The 12947-nt window shown below is 40.4% G+C and overlaps 2 protein-coding genes across 2 annotated transcripts; both read right to left on the minus strand.

The window, feature by feature from the left end:
* Positions 1-96: 96 nt before the first annotated feature.
* c1qtnf2 (C1q and TNF related 2) lies at positions 97-2523 on the minus strand. The gene is made up of 3 exons (XM_034093474.2): positions 2432-2523; positions 1881-2138; positions 97-1291 (listed from the first exon to the last, which is right to left on the minus strand). Exons 1-3 carry the CDS (start codon positions 2457-2459, stop codon positions 654-656), a joined length of 924 nt encoding a protein of 307 aa, XP_033949365.1. The 5' UTR covers positions 2460-2523; the 3' UTR covers positions 97-653.
* A 913-nt stretch (positions 2524-3436) lies between these two features.
* Positions 3437-9347, minus strand: slu7 (SLU7 homolog, splicing factor). Its single transcript, XM_034092680.2, has 15 exons — positions 9194-9347; positions 8236-8398; positions 7287-7440; positions 7117-7197; positions 6845-7009; positions 6653-6718; positions 6407-6538; positions 6178-6275; positions 6020-6087; positions 5293-5432; positions 5034-5195; positions 4846-4947; positions 4663-4740; positions 4044-4166; positions 3437-3951 (listed from the first exon to the last, which is right to left on the minus strand). Exons 2-15 carry the CDS (start codon positions 8388-8390, stop codon positions 3775-3777), a joined length of 1701 nt encoding a protein of 566 aa, XP_033948571.1. The 5' UTR covers positions 8391-8398; positions 9194-9347; the 3' UTR covers positions 3437-3774.
* Between the last annotated feature and the right edge of the window lie 3600 nt (positions 9348-12947).

Raw genomic sequence — 12947 nt, forward strand, 5'->3', positions numbered from 1 at the left:
ATTTACACCAAATATAAATATACAATACTATTACTATATTTTTCAAATTCCTATAAATATTCAAAGTATTTGTATCAATATTATGCATTAATCATTTAAATATTTTCTCCGAATTATGACTTTTATCTCAGAAAAGAGATTAAAGTCAGAATTCAATTATTTTTTTAACTTTTGGTCACATCCCACGTTTTTTGCATGATGAGGCCTTAATCCTCTTCCGTAAGACATCATAACATCACATCTGCTCATTAAAACACATTATACTGCATAAATACTATAGCAACTCTGGTATGATTTCACTTCCAAGTGTTTTTTGTCTTTTTGTGCAAAAAGAAAAAAAAACATGTGGAAACCTTACAGCTCCTCTGTAAGACAGTACCAGAGGAATGGAAACACATGGTATTGGAAAATATAAAACGTTTTAATACCATCATGATGAATGATACTGCTGATAAAACCCATGGCTTCAAATTCCATATAATTTAAAGGAGTTCCCCAACTGTGGCTGACTTTTCCTCCCTTGTGTGCCCCCTGGTGTCAGAACAACTGCAATTCACTGAAGCATGCCATTGCTTACTAATCCCTTCACATTCTCATTACATGTGAAATTAAGTGAAGGCAAGTATTACAAACTGAATAAAGATATCTCCGGATTAACTGTCATCCTTAGCATTAGCTTTTCTATCAGCCTCATTAAGATACTCCTGGTCAGCATAGAGGAGAAAGCCAGTGAAGGTGCTGTCTGTCCAGAAAGGATCAAAGAGTCCGTTCTGCTCTGCGTAGAAGATCTGCAGCCACACCTGGTCAGACTGCTGCAGCTGGAGGACAGTAGAACCAGACGCCACATCATGGTTCCCTGTGTTTGCATCAAATGTTCTGATCTTATACTGTCCATTGTGTAGCAGCCCAATGCCCAGGTGCTTGTTTGCCAGAGTGATATCATATGTGAAGTAATAGACCCCGGGGACAGCACAGACAAACTTCCCACTGCTGGCATTGTAGTGATTCCCTTCATTCAGCATAATCCGGTTGAAGCGGATGGGCAATCGCTCTTTGGGGTAGCTCTTTGTCACCGCCACAGAGAAGGCTGATCGAGCTGCACTGCCACAGTTACATCCTCCTGGAGCTCCCTGCTGGCCCACGTCACCCAGCTCTCCTTTAGGGCCCCGTTTCCCCAAACCCCCCGGTGGTCCTCGCAGCCCCTTCAGTCCTCGAGGTCCAGCCTTGCCGATGACACCTTCACGCCCATTCACACCTGGCTTGCCTGGGTTCCCTGTCCTCCCTGGATCACCTAACAAATGAGGACATTTTTGTATTTTTACAACTTACAACAATGACTACATGATGTATCAACAAAACTCAGAAGTCTGACTTAATACTTATCTTCACGTTCAGGTTATTTAAAGGACTAAATACAGATTATAGACTGGCACTTTGAGAGATGCCAGTCCAGCTCCTGGGCACTGCCGAGGTACCCTGAAGCAAGGCATCCAACCCCCACACTGCTCCCCGGCTGCTGCCTAGTAGCTACCTACTGCTCCTAACACTAGAATAGGTTAAACGCAAAGTATGTGCTGCATATATTCCTTTCCATTTCTCATTAAAAAAACTATTGATAACACCAATCATAGGTAGGGCAGATTTTAATAAAAATGTTTAGCTGCTACAGCTGTTAGAGCTGTTATCCCTGAGACCCCATACAGAAGTAATGTGTCTCTGTAGAAGACTTTTTTATCCGACCCAATCATCAGAAAACCGTAAATCAACATTAAGGTTCAAGCCGGTAAGATGTTGCGTTATGTCATCTTTGTAAAGGGTTGAGGGTCTCTACAACCCCAAACGATTCACATTACGATAGGAGAGATTCAGACAGTAACTACCTCCATCTCCCTTTTGACCTTTCTCTCCATCCTTCCCGTCCAGGCCATCCTTCCCTGGAGGCCCCTCAGGGCCCATGGCCTCGGGAGACCCAGGGGCTCCGGGGTGCCCGGCAAGCCCCTCTGGACCTGGCAGACTGCAGAGCAGCTGGGAGGAGTGGATGGTGATGTTGCGACCTCTCGGGGGCCAGGAATATGTTGATTTGGAGAAGACAACTGACCGCAAACACAACATCACACACATCTGGAGCATGATGGTAACTGTGGAGCCACAAGAAGATGAAGGAATGTAAATGTTTACACCAATAAATGTGTTCAAGTTTTGTGAGTAAGTCGAAAAAATATTCTGTCAAAAACACTGGAATGGAAAGTGGTGACTAAATGCATAGTATCAGCTATAATCTGAGGAAAACAATTATTATCATAATGTTTTAGTCACTGTCATGCTCTGACTCAGGTCTTACTGATGAATATGAGATCAATCAAATCTGCCTACAGCATGTTTTTCGCCAAGGGAGTGCATAAAACGCTTCTTAATCAGAGAAAGAACTCACCAGTTGAGAATGTATGACCCATAGTCATCTTTCAGCTCTACATCCTTTTTCTGCACAAGGGCACACTTTCCTACAATGTTTTCCAATAACCGGATGAGATAGCATTCTTCAAGAAGAGCTGCAGAGAAAAGTGCAGCCCAGTGAATCAGTCTTTAACATCCGCCCTGTTTAGCAAGTACATGGCCAACACATACTTTCACAGTGACGTCATTAAACTCCAGTCAGTGCAGCAGGGGTGCAGAGCTGAAGTGGTGACGCATCGCTTGTTCAGTCAAACTCTGGGGAAAAGGATGTTATATAACATGTTTAGAACAAAGCATTTAAGGTTTGTTATACTGTTTACAATTTTGATAAAGTTACAACTGTGTGCGTTTTACATATAACTCCCTAACAAGATGTTCAAGTGCAAAATCCAACAGAACAACAAGATGGTCTGCGGTATAGAAGTGTATAAAACGTAATGTGACCAGATGTGTGTACATATGTGGTACAGATCTAAAAGGTCAATACAATATCCCAGCTGCTGGGCGAGGCAGTGCCTTGTTTAGAGATCTTTAACTGGAGCCATGGGAACATAAATAACATGACTGCTGGTTTTTAGGAAACACAACTAAAAGAATGATCACACAAAAACATGTGGTCACAAAAAAAAAAAGAGTTCTCGAAAACCTGCACATGCTGTAATCTAGTAGTTTTAAATGTAGTTGTTAACTAATAAAAGGAATACAATTACATTTGGGAACAAATCAATAATAAAAGATAGTGATCTCAAAAGTTGTGCATTCAATCTAATTCCAATATTTATGTGGTAGTGTAAAATGCTTGAATCCACTGCTGTCAAAGCTCTACTCTTTGCATGTCCAAAGAGAAGTTGTTAGAATCGGTCGAAAAACATTTTAATTGAATTACTGTCCATCATTAAGAACCACTGAAGACATGAGCTACATTTCATATTGCAATGATACCAATATGCATAACAAATAAAAAAAACTATTCACACAAGAATTCAGGCAAACATACATTTTATTATAAAAATTATGCAATAATCCGAATAAAAAGTAGTTGGATGTGCTACTATTGAGACATGAGGGAGGCTCGGTCATCTAAAAACAGCACTTCCATTCTCTCACATGGAACTTAAGCATATATCAGTATTGTCCTATGGTCTGTCAACCTGTGGCCTCAAAAACAAAAGTATTCCAAAAAGAAATGAACACATTACTGTACACGTTTTGTCGAGTTTGTAACCAAACATTTGCTGAACTTTTGGAGTCTGATTATTTTTGACCGAGCAGCAGCTCTGGTGAGAGTCCTTGGGAGAGTTTGGGTGAGTCAGCAGGTCACTAGCTGAGGAAGGAAGCCATGGGATCATCCTCCCGGCAGCGCTTCATGCGGAAGGCCTCCATCTCCTCCTCAGTGGGCGCCTTCACTTCCTGCAAGCTGTTGTACGGCCTCTTCCTCTCCTCCACCTGCATGATCGCCTCGATGTGCTTCACCCGCTTGTCCTCTGCTTCTAGTGCCTGGGAGGAAGAAACAAGTTGGAGGGAAATCAGCAAAACCTGAGACGAACACAGAACAACATTTTGGCAATCTGAAACATAAAATATTTCACCTTCTTCAGCTTCTCCTTTTTCTTCTCTGCGTCATCTGAATCGCTGCCGTCAGAGTTGTGCTTCTTGTTCTTCTTGCTCTTCTTTTTCTTCTTCTTTTCTTTCATCATCTTATCTCGATGCATCTGGGGACATGGACACGGTTAACTTACTAATCCAGGGGTGGTAGAGCTTTTTAAGAATACATTCAACTTAAAAAGGTACAACAATAAGATTCACACACGCTTACCATCACATCTTAATTGTTAGTATTAAAGCAATTAATAAATGTATAGTTTACACGATTTCTCTATATCGGAAGCTATTAAATGTATACTGAACATTTTAAAGATATCTTAGTGGTTAATATACGTTTTGCATTTGACGGTATGTTTTGATCATGAGTTTAATTCATTTCTAGTCAAAGCAATCAAAATGGTGAGTATACAAAATAAAACAACTATATAACTGTAAAAAACGAGATACGTTTGGGAATAAGGCCTTTTTTAAAGGATTTCATATATATTTCAAGCACATCCCTAACTTTGAAAACAAAAAGTAAATTTCAAACCTTTGTACAAACCCCCAAATGACACAATTAAGGAGGAAAAATGAACATAAACGCGTCTCAGCGCCACTTACTTCCAGCAGAGTCTTGGGCGGTTCTTCATCCTCGTCATCCATCAGTCCCTGCTCAAATGGAACACAGTCTGTGTGGTTCTTCAGGTTATGAAAAAAGTAAAAACACAAAATAAGTCACAGAGCTAAAGTTATAAAAACTGATGTGTGAATCCCACAGAGCCTTCGGACACTTGATCTCCTTACCACTCTAAGTCCAGCATCTCCTGTGCAGTAACTCATCTTGACCATGGAGTGACAGCACTTGTATCCCCAGTAGCCGTCGTTCCAGAAGGAGCCCCAAATACACTAAAGACAGGAGAACGATTTTAGAATACAACAAAATGTGATACAACTCAGCGGGACGTTTCTCCGGTGTGTTCTGCTGTCCTTACATTGTGGTTGTTGATGACCACGTCCTCCTCATACTTGGAGCGAGCCACGGCCTTGTCCTGCCCCTTCAGCACTGCCCCGTGCCGAGAGTACTCCACGTAGTCTTCCGTCTGGGCCAAGAGCAGCTCCCGTGGCGGGGCATCCAAGTGCTCTTCACCGCCGTACTGAGAGTCGCACACAAACGCAGAAACATCAGCAGTGAAGTCTCCAATCTGGAGGAATTCAATTACCGTAAATGTTGGCTGAGGGTTGACCTCTTACCTTCTCTAGAATGCTGTCCCTCTGTTTCTCCTTGAAGTCCTCCTTCTTGACCTTGAAGGACTTGTGGAGCAGCTCCAGCTTGGTGGGGTCGGCCTGCAGATGCACCTCCGAGCCCCTCTCATAGGCCTCCCAGGCAAACACTGTCACAAGATGAAGCAATTTCAGTTATTTACGAGGTACAGTACAGACAACAGCTACAAGTGGGAGAGGGAATGTCATTTGTATGTCTATCTTATCGTTAGGGTTTAAGGGATTAGGTCTGCATGATATAAGGCAAGGGATTATATGAATATTGTTATACTTATATGTGATTTTAAAAAAAAATACAAAATGTTGAAGTGTGCACAGATCTGCTGCTAGAATATAAACGTTTTTGCTAATTTTGAATGTATATGCTTCTGTGAGTAGCACTTGTTATAATATATTATTATGATATATATTTCCAGTATCTTTTTTTTCATAACAAAATTATAATGCCATTTTAAAGTTCTTCCTAAAACGCTATTTCAACTATCTACAAAAAAAGGCCCCGATACCGTTTGTGTCCCATCTCATGTCAAATCAGAAGAGTGGATATGCTTTGAGGGGGGAGGGGTAAGAAATCCCCCCCAAATCATGTTTTAATTGAGCTCCGTCTGCTAGCTGGGGGTTAATCCTCCTCAGAAGTAAACTCTGTTTTTGCAATGTCAGACAAATCACAGATCTTAGAGTGGAATTGGGGGCCTACATTGTGTTTGAGCCATGTTGATGGTGGCCCCACTGTAACGAGCAAAGTTGTCTCCAGCATACCCAACCCTGTCAGACAAAAAACATTTCAAAAATTGTCATCAATATAAAACAATTCAAATGTTTTACCTATTTGGAAATACAGTATCGACAACTTACTCGTCGGGGTTCATGCCGGTGTTGGAGTATGGGTTCTCTCTCATAGCTCGAGTCTTTGGATCATAATATGCCGAATCTGGATCCAAATTCCTCAAATACTGCAAGAAACAGACATGAGAAGTTGATATTAGTAGTTGTCTCGGAGTTACATAAACAGTTGAAACAGTTGACCTCGGAGGTATCACAGTAGTTCAGCAGATTGGCCTGAGTCTCCAGATGCTTTCCGTACTTTAGCTGTGTCTTCTCTGATACGCAGGTTCCTGACAGTGATTCTTCTCTTGGAGTCAAAGTTCTGACCAGGCATGTCGATGTCATCTGCATATTTATCTTCATCCTCATCCTCACTGTCGTGTTCCCGCTGCTGCAGAGAAATTATTCAAAGAAAAAGAAAGTTAGTCTTCTAGACAAGAGATTGCCTTTTATCGCTTTACATTAGACAACAACATTGCTACTGCGATCTTGACCGCTCACTTACACCTTGGTCCAGTTTTCCAGAGGCCAACTCATCCTGAAGCTTCTGGGCCTTCAGGGTCCTTTTGGCCTGTGAAGCAGAAGGAAATACAAAGTGAGATCCCAGTGGTAAACAGGAAGCAGACAACTCAGCTAGAATGACTATGGTGACACAAAGGTTAACACTTGAAGCTTGATTCACCACTAGACTGCTTACCACATCTACTTTGGCGTACTCTTCCACGATGCGATGGTGGTCCTCAGGGTTATACCCGTTCCAGCGATCTCGCTTCCCGTCATAGTCCAAGTCCAGCTCTACCTGACTGTGTTCATCTGGAGCTATGCTGGTGCCTGTAAACTTTGCCCCAACTTTTCTGGGTCGCTAATGAGACAAGGATGAAGGTCAGAGGTTATTTATGACTGATATAATTATATTAATGTGAAGGATTATAATTAGTGGAAGATTCAAGATTGCTTTATCCATTTTACCTCCAAGCACTCCTTCTTCTTGTGTGTCATGGCACCACAGTTTTCACAAGATCCCTTACGAAACTTTGTGGTGACAGACAACTGTTTGGAAGACAAAAGAAAAGGATGCTTTCACCTTTCAAGTTCATTTGTAACGACTACATGAAAGTAGCTGATTGATTAACCCTTACATCGTTCACTCCTCTCTTGTACCACTCTCCAATGGTTGAGAATTGCACCGCAATTTCTTCCTGTGGTCTCTGATGCTTGAGTGTGGGCCTTTTGGACGGGTCGATGTACCATGGCACCGATGAAATATACTGCGGGATGTGAGGATTGATGTCCCTGGAAAAGAAGGAAGCAGCACAGGTTAGTCCAATTACAACAGTAGTATCGTAAATAAGTCAAACTGCAGACCTATGTTTAAATCAAATGAAATAAACAAAAGTTATCTGTAAACTAGGTGCTCTTTTAAAGAATGTCCTGGCTCTGTTTGTGCAACATTGATATAATTAAGCCATTGAATTTTCACTTTGTGTGATCTGTTCCGTTTGTGCTTCATACCACGTGATCATGTTTCTGAACCACATAAATAGATAGGTCATGAAAAGTAGTATCCAGGGTTTTAGGGAGTTAAGTCAGTTGTTGAACAATGTTTGTTTTTTTAAGTCACAAGTTCCTGAACTTAATGGAAGTTCAGTTCTAAATCACCGAGTGCTCTTTAGAGAAATGGTGATAATTCCCCATTAGACCTTTACTCACTATATTTATTTTACAGATTTAGATTTTTCAGTACAAAATATAAATCAACCAATACATTATGATATATAACTATAGGTTAAGCTAACCAGTAGTGTATAAAGCGATTTAAATAAACCCAACTTTTATCAAGTGCAACATTGAAGTGATGGACACAATACATAATTCTAATATAATATATGTGGGGGCTTAAATTGGCCATTCTAGCCATGAGTATTTTTGCTTTTGGTACTTAAAGTATATTTTGATTCCAATACATTTGTACTTTTACTTCAGTAATATTTTGAATGTAGGACTTTGAGTATTTTTACTCGTGTAAATAATCAGAATACTTCTTCCACCTCTGCTGAGGACCCTTTCTCTGGGCAGACATGAACTTACTTTCCCTCCTCGTCCACCTCAGCCGGAGCATTTCCCAGCTTCCTCTGCTCCTCCAGCTCCTTCTTCTTCCTCCAGTCCTCGCGGGTCATCTTCTTGGGCTCATCCAGGGCCACGAGCCCCTCCGGGTTCACACCAACCGTCGCCTCCTCATCCATGGCTGAACCTGCCAACAGACATATAAAGCTTCAGTAAGTAACTAAGTACATTACTCAAGTACTGTATTTAAGTAAAATGTTGAGGGACTTTATTCAAGTATTTAAATGTGTTGCTTTGTTGTCCTACTACAATTCAGAGGTAAATAGTGTACTTTATTCCACTACATCTATTACCTTTAGTTACTTTGCAGATTTGCATTTATGGTGAGAAATATAATCAACTCTTAAAAAATACTTTAGTTACACCAGGAGTAAATTCACCAGCTAACGTGCATCATACAAAGTCATTCAAACTAGCTGCACCTTTACCAGCTTTGATAAACACTTTAATGCATCAATAATTATAATCAAAAAATATCATACATATTATTCTGAAAAATCGTCAATCTGCACTTTACTTTTGGTACATTTTGATGCTAATACTTTTGCACTTGTACAGGACTAACATGTTTGATTGCAGGACTTTTACATGTAACAGACTACTCCTAAACTGAACTCTGGTAGTTCTACTGAAGAATAATATCGGAGTATTTCTTCCACATCTTGCTTTAGTACAGCCGTGTGACACAGCGAGGGGTTTATTAGATACATATCTGTGTACATATTTGAATATCTTACTAATATACTTCCCTTTGTTGTCGTGAAGCCCCATCTAGCAGTGATTGAATGTTGTCCACAATAATACAAGTTAAACCGAAGCTATCCCTCTCACGTTAGCTAACCTTAGTTTACCAGATGAGTGACTTGAGAGTGAAGGAGATTGTTTATATTTAATTATTGAATTTAATCAATAACTTGCTTACCTTGTTAGGACACAACAAACACCAAGTGGATGATATTTCCCCGTAAAATGGGATTTTCTGTGTCTGTTTGCGATCCTTCGTTATGTTTTGACTAACACACGATGGTGGCCATTTTACGTCAACTGCAGCTACGTCACGTCCTCTCTTTTTCTTCTCTTGATTTATGGCGGTCTGCAAACCAACGTGTGAAGGTGCATGGCGCCACCTACTGTACCGGAGTGTGTAACTGCGAGACTGAAAGACAATTCCTTTAAATTATTTAAAGAGAAGAATAAAAAACAACTATGCTCTATTTTAGAAATGAATTCTGTTTTGTTCAAATATTCAAATAAAGCCATTTCAACCTAAAGCTGTTAATCCAATCATATGTTTAACACCTCCTAACAATTGCAAATAACTAGACTAACGTTCAGAGATAATCCGTGTATCTACCGTCGAATTGTTTTTCTTTATTAAACACGTAAACGGAAGAGCGTTTGAGAGGCCTTTTTGCTTTTTACCTTACTAAATGGTCTAATGGTCCTTGGAGCGAGGGGCGGGGCGAAACTCACGGAAGTGATTTCAAAACAAAAGCGGTGATAATATTATAAACAAAGGAAACAAGGTGAATTTAGCGATCACAACGAAAACGGCCAAGACACACATTGAGCCCAGAAAATGGATGTTATTAAGGGCTGTAAATATAACCCTCTGTCTAAAATGGACAACATTGTTAGGAGATTTAAACTATACAGCGATTCTGCACTGCGGTCACTCAGCCGTCTCTCGAGTTTGTTTTTTCAAATCAGCTGATCTTCATTCCTGCTATATTTGACGAGTGATACAAATATGTTTTACCACAAGTTCTTAAGGAAACTGACTCTGTTGGACTCGGTTCTAGTTTGACTTCTACCAGAAATAAAATGAAGTACTTTTACTGTGTAGGCTACTTTGTGAGTAATCCTCTATCAGTCCACTCCATAGTACATAATGCATGTTTTTCTGCTATCTTTGATGAATGATAAAAATATAATTGTACCATTAGTTCTTAATGAAATTGATACTGTTTAACTTTGTATTAGTGAGCCTACTACTTACAATACATTGAAGTACTTTTACTGTGTATTGTTTGAGAAATACTCTGTCAAAGTCCCCTGCTGAGAACACAATCAAGCCACTTCTGCTAAGTTTGATGAGGGAATTCGTTGCCATTAGTTCTTTGTGAGGTTGATCCTGTTGGACTCAGTACTAGTGAAACTACCCCCACAAGTACGATGAAGTACTTACTGTGTACTTTTCCAGTACTCTGTCAATGTCCCCTCCTGAGAACAAGCATGCATGTTTCTCTGCTATTTTGAATAAGCGTTAAAAAAAACTTTCTTCATGAGACTGAAATTGTTGGACAGAGTATTTTAAGAGGATATGGTGGACATGATATCAGCAATACTTCCAGTCAGTACTCCAGCAGCAGCAGTTTACCCCTTGGAAAGTCTTTAGAGTCTGGCCTGGATAGCTGGTATATCCTTCAGCACACTGACACACTCTGTCACTCTGGTTGGCCTCTTATGAAGCTGCTGTCTTTTAAAATATGATTATTTCTCTGCTCCATCATTCCTCGCAGATTCTTCCATCAGTCCCAGTCATTGCATGTCAGTCAATAGAGCTTCGAAAAATTTGTCCAATTCAACTAAATGTTTTTTTGTGAGTGAAGGCCAGAGCTAAATTATAGATTGTTTGATTGTGTAATTACAAGGTGAGAGAAAATAAATCCACATCCTCCTATGAAACGTATTTTATTTCCTTTTCCATGTTATACTTATACTTACTTGCCTTAGAACATTTGCATGTTGAACTACATGATATCTTCCCCAGCCTCAAGGAAATACAATAAAAGGATTCATAATATTAAATAATAATATTAAAAAATTGATACAAATGTATACATTAATAATGTTGTGTGCAAACATTTGAAATTTAAATATAAAATGAAAAATAAGTTTACTTTTGAAATGATTTCTCACAAAAACCTTTCTAAATTATAGTAAATCATTAAAAAAGGTTTAGTGAATCGACGTTTTTCTGCCTAAAGTAGTTGCAATTGAACGTAAACTATATCAAACACCACATGCATGCATGGCAGTTAACCCATTTTTGCCCGCTATTTAAATTGACTTTGGTTGAAGTTAATACAAATATTGATGGCTTGTTTAAATAACTGACATTTTAATAAATATTGCAAAAAAGGGCTCCAAAAAAGACATATATAACCTGGCCGGCTTAACCAGTGTGTATTTCTTCAAGCACCACAATATTCAGAGTTTATAAAGTACAATTCTGGGTCATTGATTGTGTCATTTCTCCAAACACATCCAGTAAAAATGCCTGTTTTGAAGCCTTCAAATGGTGCAGGAAAAGGACTTACATTGTTATACTTAAAGACAGGGCTAGCCCTAGCACCCTGGCAAGAGAAAAAGAAAAGCAAATTGTTATAATGGGTGATGTAACATGAATGACAGACATAATATGAGGTCCTTGGCACTCATGGGTGTCTCCTTGGGTCATTTTGTGAACATGGGGCATCACCCTTACAGCATCAGGACAATATCATATGGAGTCAGACACTGGAAGTGTGCTGGAGGCTGATGCGTTGACTGGGACTGATGGAAGGATGAGGCTGATGAGACTGAAGAATCTCTGACGAACTTGCGGCTGAGAAATAATCATATATTAAAAGACAGCAGCATCATAAGAGGCCAACAAGAGTGACAGAGTGTGTCAGCAGTCTACCATCCTCTTAAAATACTCTGTCTAACAATATCAGTCTCATGAAGAAAGGTTTTTTAACGCTTATTCAAAATAGCAGAGAAACATGCATTCTTGTTCTCAGGAGGGGACATTTGCGGCTTTCACACCAGCGCTTTTCAGTTTCTAGCTCCGAGCGGGCGCTTTTCTGGTTCAGCTCCGGTTTCCCTTTTCAGCTCCCGCTCTGTACACACCGCCCACTGGCGCCCCAGAGCTGCCCCTGCTGCGTCATGACGTCACCGTTTACATCGCTGATTTGCTCCCCAACGGCAGCTCACAACAACAACAACTGCGTCGGGTCGATGATCGTGTTGCTTTTAATCACACGAAGCCAGAATAAATTGAATAACGACTTCTCCAACCTTATGCTCCAGAGTGCCGTGGTTCATTGTTTATTAATGTGTTTCTGCAGCATTTACCGACCGCTGCAGTATTGGCTGCTCTTCCACGGGAGTGTATTCTCCGGTTAGCTCACACTGCAGCGGCCGCTCTAAAGTATTCACTGTCCGACTCACACAAGCAGCTGATGCATATCCCCAGTTCCCTTAGCCTAAATGAATGTGTGTCAGTCTGAATTGACACTGTTTGGTATCACAACGCTGTTATGAAAGTTTCTCTGGTATAAAACGGGTGATGTTAGCATAGCAACCGAAGCTAAACTGACTACTTGCATCCGATAGCTGCTATAATACAAAACAACACGTCTGCCTCTCTCCACAATGATCGATAACAGTGAACGGATGGTCAAAGTAAGGTACAAATAAACAGAATCACACGAGCTAAGAGCTAAGAGCCGGCGCCGCTGCGGTGTGAACAGGAAAACCCGGCGCTTTTCAGGCTCTAGCTCCGAGCCGGAGCTGAAAAGGCGCTGGTGTGAAAGGGGCAATTGACAGAGGATTGTTGGAAAAGTACACAATAATTAAGTATTTCATAGTACTTGTGGGGGTAGTTTCAGTAGTACTGAGTCCAACAG

The sequence above is a fragment of the Pseudochaenichthys georgianus genome, chromosome 10 (genome assembly GCF_902827115.2).
Source record: "Pseudochaenichthys georgianus chromosome 10, fPseGeo1.2, whole genome shotgun sequence".
Classification (NCBI taxonomy): domain Eukaryota; kingdom Metazoa; phylum Chordata; class Actinopteri; order Perciformes; family Channichthyidae; genus Pseudochaenichthys; species Pseudochaenichthys georgianus.